We start from the raw sequence: 17,174 nt of genomic DNA, 5'->3' as shown, positions 1-17,174 counted from the left end.
CCTTTGCAGAGTGGACACAAATTACTGAACTGTCAACAGGTTTTAATTTCTCACCCCAGAAAGTTTCCATATCTTGCAGAATCCAACAGATTTGGCTTAGCAAACGGTTTGTCAAAGGCTAAAGCCACAGCAGGATGAGACCACAGAGGACAGAGGGAGTGGAACTGCCCACTATCATCACCTGGGCTCTCATCAAACCACACGCCATAAGCTAAAGTCTGTAATGAATCCTGTTTGCTGGCCTAACTGGGTGTCATGGCTGGATTCTTCACAATATGAAGACCATATCAGGCAAGTGTCCTTTTTTACTTTTCTAATAAGTTAAGATTGAATACCACAATGACAGAAAGAACAGAAATGCAAGAGGTATGGATTTAGCTTCTGTTGAGAAGGATCTATTAAGTAGACCAAAAATACAAACACGTTTCTTCAGAGTTTATCACAGACTATTCAGCTTAAAACAACAGTTGACTGTCCCTTAATCTTTCTTCTCCTGAAAACATATTTTAACATAGGCATTCTATCTGCCCACCTTACGTTCTTCCAGTGAAGCACTAACAGAACCGCACTACCCCTTAATAAAAGGGTATTCTTGAAATTGCTAAATGGATTTGCAGTTGTGTTGCCAAGTGAACTGAAATGTGATTCCTGTCTGTCAGCATAAAGACCAGGCTAAGCTACCACAGAACTCTAGCCCATTGGTCCAAGAACCGTTCCTGTAACGTGATTAGAGAAACTCTCTGCTCACTGAGCTTGTAAGGACAGAGAATTATGCCACGTATACCCCTAAATATGGCAACAGACCGCATATTAGCTTAATTTACTTTTAAGAACGTAGCTGAGCTCTAAGGGAGAAGTCACATTATCTTAGGCCAGCAAATTTGTAATGAAACTCCAGGTTTCATGCTTCCATTTTACACTCTGAAATTAGAAAGTCACATCTGTAATTCATAAATCTTATTTCCATTACAGGTTTGGTTCTGTTGGCTCAATTACACTGCACTTTTTTTCTTCTTTTTCTCCTCAGCTGTCGGTGGGGTTAACTCAAGTACTAAAGAACTCCACGCTCACTGTACTAGATGCGACAGGCTTAAGTTCAACATGTTCATCCCATTAAAAGAAAAATAATCCATTCAGTGCTCATGTATGAGTAATAACTATATCAAATTGTGATGACTTTTTTAACTATGACTCTGTTTCAGTTAGTGTTCTGTCTTTAGTCAAGTGTCCTTTTCACTTACAGTAACTGCCCTCCCTCTTCTCCATTTCAAAATGAGCACTTAGGATACATTGTTAAGCCTCTACAAGGAGGCCTCTTACAGACCTACAGCTTACAGGTACTAACATTCTGGAAGCACATTTTGTTTTATCTGCTACTGTAGAGCAGCATTTATTCTGTCAATGAAAAGCCAAACAATCTAGGATAGCAGCAGATGAATGGTACAGGAAAGGTTGTTAACTCAGAGAGCTGGGCGGGACTGCTAATACGAAATCGAACAGAAGTCATCCCATTTTTCAAGAAACACATACCATAAGTTCTAAGAAAAGTAAGGCCTGATAATGAACGCTGCCCTTTCACACCATTGATGTTGCAAAATCCTTTCAGATCCACACCAGAACAGCTATGTTTTCTTCACTGGTTTCCATCGTTTTGCAGCTCCAGCTTTGTTAGCTGGTCCTCAAACTTTTGCATGTCTACTCGATGCTTCATTAGGAACTTCCCATTTAAATGAAAAACAGGTATGTCATATTTGTATTTATCATACCATGTTGAGTTTTCTGGAAGGGTAATATCCACCTCCTGCAAAATAAACTGTGATAGACAAGAAATATAAGTTAGTACATATTGGACACTGAAAAAACAACACCTGCTTGTTTTTTAATTAAGATTTTCTTCAGATGTGCAATACCACTTTCTTTGGGCTTTTGGCTGTATTTTTCCAAGTTGAAGACAATTTCCCATTTTGTGGGCACAAAACTATGTGGGCACAAACTTAGACTGTATGTCTGCAAAGGCCCTCTGTTTAGTCCAGTAAGACACTCTTGATCCCCTGGGCAGAGCCGCTCTCCTGTGAGCACAGGCCACAACCACAATGTAGCTGGCAACACAGCAGCTTCCTGTTAAGCAGTAGAGCGCACCATCTTTTCAGTACTACTGTTAACAACCTCTTCTTTCAAGACAGAGATCAAAAACTGATTGAAGAGCACCAAAAACTGTGCCACGAATTCAAATATTTGTAGTTCCTCATCCCTCAGAAATTTCTTCCCAACATCCTTCCCAAATGATATCGTTACCTGTCGCAAAAAAGTTGTGAATGCTGCAATAGTCCAGGGAAATAATACCTACAGAAGCATATATTTTAAAAATTTTTGTAGTGAAGTGTATCTTGGTTTAGTTTGCTAACACTTATTTGAGTTGCGGTGTTGGAGAATGCTTATGCTTTTGGATAATGAGTTTTATGGAAATTAGTGTTGAAATTGTCTTGAAGGGGTCACCCATGAAAGAATAATGGATGCAAATAAATCCAAGCAATTTTCTCTTACAAAGAAATAATCCTGATTAACTATTATTTCTATATATAACATCTATACAGTATTGTAATATATTACCCTTTTCTTATGTGGCTCAAGCACTTCTTTTGCTTCATCACAGAGAGGGCATGGTTTCTAAAGGAAAAAAACAGTAGAATATGGGCATCGTTTGTGCTGTAAAGTAACATACACAGAGAGGAGCGATCATTACTGTAAATGTGGGTTCCCTCCCCCTTTCCACCCCATTTCTGTCTTTGTGCTTTGTAAATCTCCACTTTATCAGTGCAGCACAGACTAACCAGAACAAACTTCTTGCATCAACCACAAAACTTAGGCACTCCTCATCTGCTGTTTTGTTTTCCTCATGGTACAAATTAATAGTTTTCAATTTATTTTTTACAAGCTGATTAGTGGACACAGTTTGGAAGGTCGCACACAGATCCCTTCTTGTAGCAGCAGCGCTTATTGAAGATGTTGCCAGCCCCAGCTGGAAACAACTGCTGGTACCACTCTTGTTGGAAGGAGAATGCAGGAATTGTGAGTAATTTCTGATCTGTTTCAGATCCACCGACTTGGGTCAGTTCAAATAGCAAAAGAAGGTGGCTTAAGATAACCTGGCTGATTTTGCCTAAAAAGGATTAGGCATGATCTCTTCCACCTGCAGAGCTAGAGGGACAGCAACCTCCAGCAGAGGGAAGTGACAAACAGCTGCAGTGTTTTGACCTGTGTGTCAGGTCAAAACAGGTAGGATTTTGGGGTTTTCAAAAAAACCCCAAACTTTCCTTTCTGAAAACTCCTTTGTCTTTTACTACAGTGATAGAGCAGACTTCTGCTATCATGCATCTGCAAGTGCATATCTGAAAATGTGACTCACATGGAGGAACATGCTTCCATATTTGTGACAGCACAATTTGGCCTATAATTCACATAACACAATATACAGCAATGAAGATGTTGGCTCTGTCTGTCTACCATGAAATACTGCTCCCCCTACCCCACTTAAAGCCTTCTTGGGGCTTGTTTAAACAGGAAATTAATCTGAAGTAACCATTTCTTACTTCCTGTGCGTGAATTAATTGGGATTAAATATTCTACTTTTAATTCACACTCTGATCTAAATTGTCTTTCCTGTATAGACAAGTCCTTGAGCTTTGAAAACCTATGCAAGATGCTAAAGATCAGCAGTTCTGTATTCTTCTTGCTAGTGCTTACCACTTTTGGAGAGACTTATATGCCAAAGACCTGAAGGTACATGTATCAGTGACTGAGAGAAACAGCCCAGAATGCTGCGTATCAGTTTTGGAATATGCCAGATTCCTTACAGCGAAAGTAGGACATACTCAGTTCTCCTAGGATTGCAGAAAGCTTTCTAACATAATAGCTACACAAAAGCATTTTAAAAACTAAGTTGACTCTTGAAAAAGTATATGATTTTGCTCTTGTTCTGATGGAAAGCTTAAGCATGCACGTGGTACTAGTAAAACTGGAACTGGTTTAAAATCAGTATGTATCAGTGTAACAGTAGGTTTCTACCTGCTTTCGTTACTTTGTAATAGTGCTGCCTGGATAGAGCTGTCTCAGACAACCTGCTTCCTGAGATGTATGTTACAGTAGCAGAAGGGAATCCTACTGCTGAAATAGTAAAAAAATTCTTGCCAAAGTGACATATGCTGTGCTGATAGCTAAACCTGTTAGACAACACACAAGGTGGAAAGCCACTTATTTCTACAGATAATCAATCCCCATTTATCCTGCAGGCTCAGACTGCAGTTTTATGGTCATTTTAAGGTGGCACTGATGCTGAAGGAAGCAGACCCATCTTCCTGCCACCACTCCTTTTGTGCTGGCATAAGCACTCATGCAGCTGTACAGTACAGCTAGACAGGAGAACTGATGTGAGTTAATCGTAATCTTGGGGGTGGAGAGGGGGGGAAGATTTTTAACCTGGATCAGTTACTGCATGAACGCTCATATTGCATAAAAGGAGTCTGTGAGGGGAAAACCTTCTGAAGATTGCTAACTCCTCCTTCTCCCCCTCTTCTCTCCTTATTTTTAAAATAGTAAAGAGGGGAAAAAAGAAGTTTATTCGCATAAACTAAGAGTGCAGATTAGAGTTGTTATAAAGTAGTCTGCATTTTGCTCTGCAATTGCCAGTGATATCAGATATGAAAAGCATTTCAAGTTAAGAGTACATTCAACAAAAAAAGGACAGTTGAGAATATCACTTGCACTCTGCTTGAAGAAATTTGATTGCATACAGTGCCTTAGTAGTTTGAAATTTTTATGACAAAGATATTATATGAAAGAATTTTTTTTCCAATTATTAACTCCACAGTTAAGCTCATTATTCCCTACTTTATCACCTCTATTGTGAGTGAGTTGATGCTGAATCAGCCAGCAGAGAGCAAGCTGTAACTTTACAGTATGGTTCTTCATATATCATGCACTCCATTGATTAAGAAACAACTGCTGACCTTTTTTAACCTGTTCCTATACAACACAGCTAGGAGTAAAATGAACGAACACTGTGCATGTTGCAGGAGGCCCAGGAGGGGCAGCCGAGCCAACCACAGAGCATCCTGACGCTCTGGTCCCCACACTACTCCACGCTACACGAAAGGTTCGAGTGGTGGCACAGGTATCCCTGTCACTTAGGAATGGGTTCCCAATTAACAGCCAGAAACAAATAACAAAGTTTAATATGTATCACCAGTAGTAATAACAATTAAGAACTAGTAATAACAACAGCAACAATACTCAATTAGTAACTATACTTTCAAACTCTATGTAACATGGAACAGGAATAATTACAATATTTACAGGTACCTACATATATATACAAGCTCAATCCAGTAAGGGAAAAGGTGCCTGGTGGTTACACCAGAAGGTATGGTGGGGGGGGGGGGCACAAGCAGGCCACACCCTGGGGGGAAGTGCCGCTTCAAGCCCAGGGGTTCCTCAGCAGGCCACAGCAGGCACAGTGTGCCACCACCATGCACGCTCCACACTTCAGTCAGCGTGCTGCTTCAATTACTACTCCCCGGGGTGGGTATACTCACATGTCCACTGATGTTAGGAGCCGGGGGGTTCCCCAGCTGCCGGACCCAGCGTCCCGGGTCAGGGGGCACAGCGCTGCTGGCTGTCCTGCAGCCTGCTGGGGAGGAGATCTTCACTCGGCCGCAGGGGGAGAGGGAGGAGCCTTGGAAAGCACTGCCTGGCATCTTGGAGCCTTGAAAAAGGCTGCCGAGGCTCCTTCTTCCAAAGTCACTTCAGCGACTTCAGCTCCTCTTCTTGTCTCCTCCACTGTCATCACCCCAAATAAGCCCCTGCTAGGCTCACATGTGCCTCCTTTTATCCCTATCCGGCTTCAGGCCCGCAGGCAAGCGATTGGTCAGATGTGTCTAGACGCCCCCGCTCTCAGTGGTCCGTTTTCGATCCCCAGTTATAAGGCAGACCCGTTTGCAGACTGCCGTGCAGACCCCCCTTCCTTCTGGAATCGTCTTCCTGACCGACAGAAGTGACAGATCCGGGCTGCAGGGCACGTGTCAGCCCTCCACCGATGACTTTAAATGGTGGCAGTGGGAGATTTCCGCCGGCTCACCGGGGGTCACAAAAAGGACAGGGCGATTGGCACCTTGTACCTGCTGTCCAATAAAACCCAGTTTCCTAACTTTTCCCCTAAACCAAACCTTCCACGACACTCCACTCACTGACCGCGGTCACAAGAGTGGGTAGGAGATAAACATCTTAACATATCAAACGAGCAACAGCGGAACGCCCTTTGAATTCAGAGGATTTAAGGGACCTCAGGGAGAACGCTCAGGGGCTGCATGGTCTCTCAGAGGGGTTCTTCCTTCGCCTCCTGGGGTACACAACAACCACGTGTATCTGCTTCCCTTAACACAACATTCACGTTTACAGGGGGCTTGGTTATTGTTCTTATTACACACCTTATTAAGATACAAAGTGACACCACCACGACACTGACAGAGAAGATGCATTGTAGTGGACTTGGTAACCATCCTGACATTGGTAAGCCGAGGGAACGAAACAATTTGCGCTTCAGGGCTAACTCCTGCCCTAAGGCCCGTAGCTGGCGCTCAGGCAGAATGTTCCGGAAGGAAGGCGGGGCTGCACCGGGGGGGGGGGGGGGGGGGAGGGGGGCAAAAGCAGACCACTCAGAGCGGGGGTCTAGACACAGTCGACCAATCGCTTGCCTGCGGGCCCAAGGCGGGATGGGTATAAAAAGGGCACACGGGCAGCCACAGGGGTTTAGTCAGTGTGGCAGAAGAGAGGAGCAAGAGAGCTGAATTCATTGAAGCTGCTGGGGAAGAAGATGCCTCAGCAGCATTTTCCAAGGCTATCCCCACCAAGTGAAGATCTCCTCCCCAGCAGGCTGCAGGACAGCCAGCAGCGCTGTGCCCCCTGACCCGGGACGCTGGGTCCGGCAGCTGGGGAACCCCCCGGCTCCTAACATCAGTGGACATGTGAGTATACCCACCCCAGGGAGTAGTAATTGAAGCAGCACGCTGACTGAAGTGTGGAGCGTGCATGGTGGTGGCACACTGTGCCTGCTGTGGCCTGCTGAGGAACCCCTGGGCTTGAAGCAGCACCCCCACTCTGGGCATGGCCTGCTTGTGTCCCCCCCTCCCCACCATACCTTCTGGTGTAACCACTAGGCACCTTTTCCCTTACTGGTTTGAGCTTGTATATATGTAGGTACCTGTAAATATTGTAATTATTCCTGTTCCATGTTACATAGAGTTTGAAAGTATAGTTACTAATTGAGTATTGTTGCTGTTGTTATTACTAGTTCTTAATTGTTATTACTACTGGTGATACATATTAAACTTTGTTATTTGTTTCTGGCTGTTAATTGGGAACCCATTCCTAAGTGACAGGGATACCTGTGCCACCACCCCGAACCTTTCGTGTAGTGTGGGGACCAGAGCGTCAGGATGCTCTGTGGTTGGCTCGGCTGCCCCTCCTGGGCCTCCTGCTACAGTGCAGGATGAGGAAATTGCTTTAATTGCATCCATTTCAAACAAATACTGCCCTCCTGATTTCAAAATTCACAGTACTTTGTGTTTCTAATTATTCTCCCCTCAAATGCTATGTAAATGATATATACGCAGTGCAGTCAGCATGCTGTGAAGCAGAAGGAGGGCAGTTTAGGTTTTAAAGTAGGCCATTCCACCTGAAAGAGAACGCTGGCCCTGGATGATAATTCCATCCTGGAAAGTGACAGGCCATGACTGACCATTCCTGCTCACCACATCTGTTTTCTACATATGCTTAGAGTCTTCTCTGTTCACACCACAAACTTTGCCTGCTTTTTATTCCTGTTAGCTTTACACAGCCAGTAAAGCAAAAACAGTGAACGAGAATTTATTCTTCCTGCTGCACTACTACTACTTTGATACACTTTCAGTCTCATAGATAGTGCTGAAATTGAACAGAAATGCTTTGAAGTGTCTGCATTGGCTGTTCATGCCTGTCCTGGGCAGATTAGATGTGACAAGGGAGGAACTCATCTTTGTTCTCCAACCCCAGGATGAAACACTGGCAGATAACTATTTCCTACTTGTAAATGGACTGTAGTGTCATTGAGATGCAGCAAACTTGAAATCTCAGTTTGCTCCGTAGTTTGCTATGGTCATAGTGACTGCGTGGTAAGGCCCAGCGCAAAAGAAACCCTCAAGGTAAAATGCGCAATACTAAGCCTCACAAATTTGGAGGGGAAAAAGGTAAGGCTGAGCCATTTCACGTGGGACTCATGTACATCAAAGGTGATACATAAGCACTTTTGCCTAGCTTTATTCTGTAAGCTAACTCTTACCTTGGTGAACAAAGTCAACACTGGTTTATTTGCGCTGGGTGAACCGAGTTGTCTCCCCAGTGGACTAGATGTATGTCTTGCCAGCTGCACTGTTCTCAGGAAAGAAAGCACCATTGTCCTGTTAAGGCAAAAATAAAATGTGCAGTTTAATTGTTTTGTGGTAAGTTATAGCTCATGAAATTCAATTTTAAGGTAAATGTGCTTCAATAGTAGTTCTAAAATACACACAGTCAAACCATTTCCCCAGCATTTTTATGTTCAGAGTCTCAACACATTAATCAGAAAAATCGTTTACTATGCAGCAGGCCAGAAACAATTTTTGGGTAGCTCAAGAACTGTAGCTCTGTTTAAAAAGAATATTATATTTTCTTTCTGAAAGGCTTCTTAAATTCTTTAACATAAATGCTGACATAAATACATTGTGCTTTTTCAACTAGACATGTGTCAGTAAGAATTACATGGTATTAACGAAATGCAAAGTGCTGTGCTTTGAACCTCAGTAATCTTACTGCAGTGCTTGGCATAAATATTCTACTTACTCAAAATTATTTCATCAAACAACTAATCTGTATCTAATCAGAACGTTAAAATGATGCTTCCTGCAGTGAATAAAAGGCTGCAGCCAAGATGATTTAACTTGGTAATATTAAAAGCATGCACATTACCCTGAGTCCTTCCTGTGACAGCAAATTAATTTATGAAAGATGTTGATGGGTTTGTGGTTTCTTTGGGGAGGTTTAAGTCAATTTAGTGTTGTTGAAGGGTGCCATACTGTAGACTTGCAGTCATCTATTCATAATAATACTAACCAGAGCAGTGCTTCTTCCATAGATGCATCTTAATGGGATCTTTACAAGACGTTCTAGAATTGAAAGGCAAGAAACAAGCAAAAGAGAACCTGCACTAAGACTGTTGGCAAAGATGATGCTGTGTAATTCACGAGGTGTTGCCAGACTCTACACTGGGACAGTCAACTCCCTTTGCATAAAGCCAGATATGAGAGTTTCTTTCCAGGCGCGGCTCACCTGTATTTTCACTAACTACAGCTGACCACAAACATGCATTGTATTTGCCCAGGTTTAAACTCTTTAAGTGTGAGGTACAAAACAGAACAAAAGCAGGTCTAAGTTGCAATTGATAAGCATGTTTTAGGATGTTCAATAAAAAAGAACCTAGGGCATCCATTGACTTTCTCAGTACTAATAATGTGTGACTCTGTTTTGTTAGAGAGAGCTTTACCAACCCGCCCTCTAAGGAATAACAAAACATGGTGGCTGAATCTGAACTTAAGTTCTCTTAATTGAGAGGGCTGACCTGCTGGAAAGCTGCTCTGCAGAAAAGGACCTGGGAGTCTTGGTGGACAAACTGACCATGAGCCAGCAATGTGCTCTTGTGGCCAAGAAGGCCAATGGTATCCTGGGTTGCACTAGGAAGAGCCTTGCTGGCAGGTCAAGGGAGGTAATCCTCCCCCTCTACCCAGCCCTGGTGAGGCCATGCCTGGCCCACCTGTGTCTAGCTCTGGGCTCCCCAATACAGGAGAGACATGAAGTTCCTGGAGTGAGTCCAGTGAAGTGCTACTAAGATGATTAAGGGACTGGAGCACCTCTTCTATGAGGAAAGGCTGAGAGAGCTGGGACTGTTGAAAAGAGAAGACTGAAGGGGGAGGGAATCTTATCAATGTGTATAAGTATCTGAGGAGGGAGGGTGTCAAGAGGATGGGGCCAGACCCTTCTCATTGGTGCCCAGCGATAGGGCAAGAGGCAACAGGCACAAACTGAAACACAGGAAAGTCCATCTGAACCTGCCAAAAAACTTTACTGTGAGGGTGACTGAGCACTGGAACAGGTTGCCCAGAGAGGCTGTGGAGTCTCCATCCTTGGAGATATTCAAAAGCCGTATGGTCAGGGTCGTGGGCGGCCTGCTCTAGGTGACCCTGCTTGAGAGGAGGGCTAGACTGGAGGATTTCCAGAGGTCCCTTCCAACATCAACCATTCTGTGATGTTTCTAAGCAATAGCAGTCAAAAAAAAAAAAATCAAACTGGTAACAGGACATTGCCCCATTGGCTTTACTATGCTGTCGAGGATCCTTGTTTTTTCCAGAGGACGAAGGTAAGGGTAACTTGTAAGATTTCCAGAAGTTTCGATAGAACAAATGCAAAGGAAAGGTATTGCCCTTTGAAAATTATAACTGAGTGATCAAATTTCAGATGCTACAAAACAACCTGATTTTTTTCTTTGACCCCATAAAATATGTGGCCTAAAATGGAATATACTTCAGTGAACGCCATACTGCTTAGCTTGGGACAGAAAAGGCTCTCCAGTTGTGTCATGCTTTATGCTGCTAAGAGAGCCAGCTGCAAAGGCTGCGTGGGGTCCTTACTGTCACTGCAAAGTTTCAGGTGACTGGTGCAGCGCACTCTGCCATTGGTGACAGTCCTTGGCAGCTGCTGAATTTGTTTTACTTGGCCAGGTGGAAATGTAACTGTCCAGGATTTTACCTACTAAATACAGAAATAAGCCTGAAATATTGTAAAAAATGCAAATCTGGATGACAGTAACCAGCCCTAATAATATTTAGAAATGTTTATGTCCACAATAAATAGCTGCCTGGAATGGATGTGTTTTTGGCATAACAAAGTGCAGCATGTGGGCTTGTTCACATGCAAGATAAAAATGTCAAAATAAATGGTTTGCATTCTGGCAGGTTTTTAAATTAATATTTTGGTGCCTGTCTAGCAGGCCAAATTTTGTGCCTTCAAAACAAGGAAAAAAAACTGAATTGCTCCACAAAAAGCAGAATGAATAAAGCCTAGATTTCTGTGGATCTTATTGCCCATATACACATACATGTGCACAAAATGACTTTGGTTCCATTGTTTATCCCTCTCTTTTTAGCTACCTTCCGGGTGCCCCAAATACTGACTGCGAAGAGCAGGACACAGTGACCAGACAAGCACAGGGCAGCCACAGGCACATGCAGAGCTGACAGAGTAACCAGCAGGCTGGGTGCAGGGGGTGAAGGCTGAGCTCACAGGGAAGCATTCCTCTCGAGGTATTTACTTGGATCTTCCTCCTCTACTCTGCTTCTAAGTTTCTCAAAGTACCTATAAATTGTACTAGCATGTTTGAGATCTCTGTCCTCAGATAAATTTGAGTTCAGTGGTCAGTTCCAGCCAGAACAGCAACTGAAGGGGAATGGTTAAAACAATACCAGTACCTAAGCTTTAGGATCTCACAAGAAGAAATAGATTTGTGCAGTATCTCTCTCCCTTAGAAATTTTAAATCATCATAAGCAACACAGTCTTTGGAATTTAAGAACAAACCTTTGTCAAACAACTGGCTGTAGTTCCCAGAGTACTCAGACTTGTGGACTGGGTACTTCAGAGTCCTGGCTCTTAATTTACAGTGAGGCTATGTAGAGTGGCTACTCTCTACGTAGAGTGAGGCTAAGGCCCTACTGTTTTGCCAGTAATGGAAAGACTCAAAGGACTAATCCTGATTTATAAAATGACCCCAGTCTCATCCATGCTTCAGTCACTCTGTTGCACCAGCATAAAGCAGTCTGACACGTTTAGCCCTGAACAAGGGTGAGATGTCAGATGGCATCGTCTTGCCTCAGTACAGAAGATGCAGCTTGGCTTCCCTACACTTCTGAAGCCCACAGTTGCCAGAGCATCATTAGGAAGGAGAGTGGGCGGACGAGCTGCGTTCAACCTGTACTGAAGCACGATCCTAGCATAGAGCAGCTTCAGCTTCACAGGAGCACAGCTAAAGTTCTGCTCCAACAAAAATCTGCTTTTAAATCAGTAGGATTTACTAATCCTATTTATTAAGTAAAAAGGTTTTGGATAAAATCAGAGTTGTGGCTTTGCATAAACACTGGAGGGTTCTAATCATATTGTAAGGGGTTATGTGTAGTTGCTATCGATCAGAAGCTGATCAAAGGGAAAACCCAACCATCCATCAGGCAGTTTTACTGCAGCAGCTCAATTTAGCTGAGCAACATGCCGGAGCCACATGGGTGTCTACTGCATGCACGCTGCCATTGTGTGACTGAGTGGGTTCCCAAACACTGGCCTGCACTGGGCTGAGTGAAATTTCTGGAACGAATTGCTCCAGCCTTGTGGATCATTTCCCTCTTACATCAGTGGTGAAACTGGTTGGAAGTGCTGCACAGATGCCCCACAGCTTTCACTTCCTGTGGAAGAATCTGCATCCTATCTGTGTTTTATTATGAAGAGACTAAACTGCTAACAACACACACAAAACCTTCCAGCACAACTATTTTGGAGCTCTCCTTAGCCTACCCTCAGGTAATTACAGAGACTTGCTTTAGGGACACTATTAATATGTAAATAGAAAGCCAGGAAGCTTGCAAACTCGAAAGCTCACACTCCTGCATGCTATAATGGTAAACAATAATTTAACGAATGATGCTTGAAAGTCTAAACCTGGCCAGTGCTGTATTTCGCAAAGCCAAATTGGACTAATTTCCTATAAATAGAATTTCCACTGGCTAATAAATCCTGATCTGCTGTAAAAATAAGATGTGACACTAAAACTAACCATTATTTAGGCTAAAAAATTAGCTGTATAAACCTCATCTTTGCATCAGTCATGCAAAGATAAGCATGATGGTTTTTTTTAACTATGTACCTTTTAATGATGCTATATACTCTTAACCAATCTCTGCTTCAGGTCATCGGCATACTCAAGCTCTTTGGTTCTGGATGTTTTATAGGCATAATTATGAAGGCTTTTGGACATAATCATGTCCCGATTTCCATAGTTTTCTATCCATAAGCATGAAAATGAAATTATTATGAAGTCACAGGATTTGTCTATATACACTGTACATTTTTGCCTGTAATATTTGACTCTGGAACCATAAGGTGGCTTTGACAGCAGCAGAATTGCTTGGAAAAAATCACATCCCTTTCTGCAAGGTGACAGTAACACATCAGAAACATGAAAACACTGTTAAATTTGAATAAAATGGAATGCAAGACTGCCCTGAACATTTTCTAGCTCTTTGTTTTTAAAGAAACGTCATAAATGTCTATTAAACTGATTTCTACTCTCCATTTATCCCTCGTGCTAGTACGATAAAGGGATATAAACTGAAGCAGAAACAGGATGGGAAACGGATGCAAGTGGAAGAATACATGCTGATGGCCCAGGTCAGTGGTACATTAAAGCAGCCTTTCTTCTCTACTCCCTCATTCAAAACCAGCTCTGGTCACCAAGGGAAGTGGACCTGCTGGTGGTCTGATCTTGTTAATTTGGTATTTATCAGGTAGATACCGCATGATAAAATAGGGTGTCACAACAGGAGACCAAAGACCGTGTGCGAGCTGTATGCTGTGTCCTATAGTTGCTTGGATCCCTGCAGGGTTTTACCCTACAAGGTTTTCAGAGGAGGCTCACAAAACACAGGAGAATCTTGACCAGTTTTTGTTGTTTTTTTGGCAGAGGAACAGCAACTCTAATATATTTTTAGGGAAGAACCTGCTTTTACACTAATTCCTTATCAACATCGTCAGTAATACCACTTGCTGCTGTGAGGTGATGCTAAATACCAAGCAATGCATATTCCTGTATATTTTCTCCTCCAAACTATGGTAATCTGGGGTAAATGCTGCAAACCTGGGACATCCCATCCTGCAAAAGATTAAAGGTGTAACTTCAGCCTGATGTGCAGCAATGTATGTCCAGTGGTGCCTCCAGAAGCCTCCCTTCCGGACTGTGGTCCGAGGCAGTCACTCCAAATTCAAACCACTTTGAAAACATTTGGTAGGCTGCTGAAGTAGTTGTGAAATCATTTTTGAAGGCTGAAGAACTTGCATATGCAATGGACTGTTATCATAAAGTAAAACAGAATAGTGCTTAAAAGCCCATTTCAAATGTCTCCATCTGAGCTATCAAAGAAAACTTTTTAGTGTAACGATCTGCTCCACTTCAAGGGGTGCGGGGGGGGAGGGGGAAATCTCATTATCTTCTGCTACGAGAAAGCCTGATTTCCTTTAAAGACATTTTCTAAATCAGTAACGTCCTCTACAGAGTAGGAGAGTCAAAGACCTCTTTAAAAAAAAAAAAAAAAACACCACCCCAATCGGTAGCTGCTGTGAACAGCCTCGCTAGCACAGGGCCCGCGCAGGTTGGCAGCCGCGGCTTGACCTACAGCAAAATCAGGCCCCGCGGCCCGCCCGGGCGCGCCGCCTCCCCCCGCCCGCTGCCGCCGGCCCGCGCCGGTTCCGGCCGGTTCCCGCCGGCCCGCACCTGCCGCTCAGCCTCGGGGGCGCGCTGTCGCCGCAGCTCTCGGGGGCAAACGGCTGCTCCGCGCCGCCGGCACCGGCCTGCCCGGCCGCCCGCCCGCCGCCTGCCTCGGCCCGGCCCGCTGCCGCCGCTCTGGCGCCCCCCGCCGGCCTGCTCAGGCCGCCGCGGTCTCCCGCCCTTCACAACGGCCGTGGGAAGCGGTTCTGAACGGGACGGGGGAAAAAATAGCCTTTTTTTTTTCTTCTTCTTCAGATTTTAATGTGTAAGCCTTGCCGTCTGTCAGGGCAAATCTATAAACGGAAGTGGTGAGGCTGGATGCAGAGCAGCTTGGGAGTGTGTGAAAAGCAGGTTTATCTTAACAGTGGGACAACGTGCTGTCCTGCCGCGTGTCTGTATTAAACACCGGTGTGCCGCACCCTGGGACGCTGTAAAGCGTGTGGGTGGGTGGGTGTGGGGGGTGCTTGTGTCCCCTCTTATCTCCCCTTGTGTCCCCCCAGGTGTGCTTTATTGCTGTCCCTCCCCTTCCCCCTGCTTCCTTTATTCCCCTTTATTTTATTTTCCCCTTTCTTTTCCCCTTTATTTTCATACTTATGTGGGCCCTGAGGGTGGGGAGTGGAACAGTAGAGGCCTCTGCCCTGCACAGTATTATGTGTAAAGTGGTAGCCGTGTAGCCCAAAATATGGTTCTGGTATACTCAGGTGTAAGGGAAATTGTGTGGTTAAGGGAAACAATAAAATGTCATAAAATGGTTACCAAAAAGGAGAAGAAAGCATGGAGGAAACTATAAAGGCTGCAAGCATGGGGCTGAGACAGGGTGTTTGCTGTCCACAAGCAGCTTGGAACAGTAAGCAGGTAAGGCCTCTTGTTTGATTTCTTCTGTGCACAAAGAAAATGAGGTTATACCCAATTCTAAATAAATGCTATTCTACTGAAAATAAGCCAGCTACCTTAGTGTCTTCTCCTTCCTGGATTGATGCACAGGAGGTAGATTTTTGGCAACCCACTTGGATGGAAGAAGGAATACCTTCAGATATAATTGAAAAAAATAAAATTACTAGAATGTATCAATAAAGCATATAGGAACACAAAAAGCAAAGCAAATAGAGATTGTAGGAGGAAAGTGTAGGGAAGATGTACTGAGAAATAGTAGACAGCATTGTTAGATTGAAAGAAAGAAATTTCTCCTAAGCAAAGGACCAGTCCTGCAATTCTTTTGCTCGTGCTTCTTCCGTCGGCTTCAAATGGAATAAGTGGGCCTTAATTTAATTTCCTTCTTTTGAAAGTGAATTAAGGTTGATGTAATAAGAGAAAGCAGTGGAACTAGTTTGTCTTTTTGTCAGTTTGTATTTCAGTTTTAGTGAGACTATCCACTTCCCTGTGGTCAAGCAGCAGCCATGTAGATAAAGTAGATTTTTATTAAAGATGTGATACTCTACTCTTTTATTTTTACTTTTTAAAATTTAACGCAGACAGCAGGTATATTCATGACTGAGTGCGAAGCTGGGAAAAAAGACTGGGAGACTACAGAGATCTGTTCTAAGCACAGTACTCTAGTATTTTTATTTAGAGTTCGGAGCATTACATGGTATGTATGCTAAGCAAATTACTGGTTGATACGAAGCTGGGATCAAAGAAGAATATTTTGGAGTACACGAACAAATTGAAATTAAATTGGAAATGGGCTCAAATTAACACAATGAGATTCAGTAAAAGCAAGACACAGATTAGTTTAAAGGATTTATTGAGCTGACAGTTTCAAGGAGTACTCTTTTCCCACTGAAATGAATTGTCACATATTTCTCTAAAAGCATGAGCCTTTTGTCCCATCCTATGTTGATAGATATTTGGCCACAAGAGAAGGCCCTGAGATTTTCTGAAATCTATCTGCGTGAAAAAATGAAATGAGTAACGTGTCTTTCTCTGCTCTTGATACCCTGTTTGAGTGCTATGTAGTGTTTTAGGTGTCAGGTGTGTTGGTTTTGTTTTCTCAGGAGAAGTTTTAAATAAAAAAAGTAGCAAGCGTTGACTGCTAGGGAATGGAAGCTACAGGCTCACGTTCTATTAGTTGCTTTATTTCTCTCAGGTTTTTAGTTGTGCTTCTGTAGTCATTTGTATGCTGAGAGTGGGAGACACATCTTCTGGGGTATACTCAAACTCAGCTCACCTTCCTCTTTTCGTCTGTGCTTTAAGAAGTACAAGACGAAGTAGTAGGAAGGCCTTCCAAGAAAGCAGTCTTACTTTGCTTCAGTGGCATATCTAACTAGCAGAGTAAACTAACGTGTCTGCTGAGGATTAGTCAGCTCTGGATCCTGGTGACTCATTTTCAACCACTGTCTTAATCCCTTCTGTTGAACGGAGATGTAATGCAGCCAGTTGACAAGGGCTGTTCTTCTTAATGTCAGAAGCAGGAAATGCAGTATTAGATTTTGGCGTTTGTGATATAAGCTGGACCCATCAAGTCCAGCACTCGGGTAGGAAGCCAGTGAACTGGCTCCTATCTAACTCTTGCCCAGCAGGTCTTGGCTG

At 43.5% G+C, this 17,174-nt stretch overlaps 1 protein-coding gene across 1 annotated transcript; it reads right to left on the bottom strand.

The window, feature by feature from the left end:
• Positions 1-379: 379 nt before the first annotated feature.
• LOC104150267 (glutaredoxin-like protein C5orf63 homolog) lies at positions 380-14,771 on the bottom strand. The gene is made up of 4 exons (XM_068927963.1): positions 14,652-14,771; positions 8,372-8,489; positions 2,611-2,667; positions 380-1,813 (listed from the first exon to the last, which is right to left on the bottom strand). The coding sequence occupies exons 2-4, from the start codon at positions 8,483-8,485 to the stop codon at positions 1,634-1,636; spliced, it is 351 nt and encodes a 116-aa protein (XP_068784064.1). The 5' UTR covers positions 8,486-8,489; positions 14,652-14,771; the 3' UTR covers positions 380-1,633.
• Positions 14,772-17,174: the final 2,403 nt, after the last annotated feature.

The sequence above is a fragment of the Struthio camelus genome, chromosome Z (assembly GCF_040807025.1).
Source record: "Struthio camelus isolate bStrCam1 chromosome Z, bStrCam1.hap1, whole genome shotgun sequence".
Lineage (NCBI taxonomy): Eukaryota > Metazoa > Chordata > Aves > Struthioniformes > Struthionidae > Struthio > Struthio camelus.
Note: the sequence above shows the minus strand (reverse complement) of the source record. Positions and strands in the feature narration are given on the sequence as shown.

What these genes read in the sequence shown, in the direction of transcription:
- LOC104150267 (XM_068927963.1), bottom strand. Translation starts at nt 8,485, where the DNA reads ATGGTGCTTTCTTTCCTGAGAACAGTGCAGCTGGCAAGACATACATCT. An exon ending in TGTTGACTTTGTTCACCAAG is followed by an intron (nt 2,668 to 8,371) that starts GTAAGAGTTAGC and finishes TTTTTCCTTTAG; the next exon opens with AAACCATGCCCTCTCTGTGA. An exon ending in TTGAGCCACATAAGAAAAGG is followed by an intron (nt 1,814 to 2,610) that starts GTAATATATTAC and finishes TGTCTATCACAG; the next exon opens with TTTATTTTGCAGGAGGTGGA.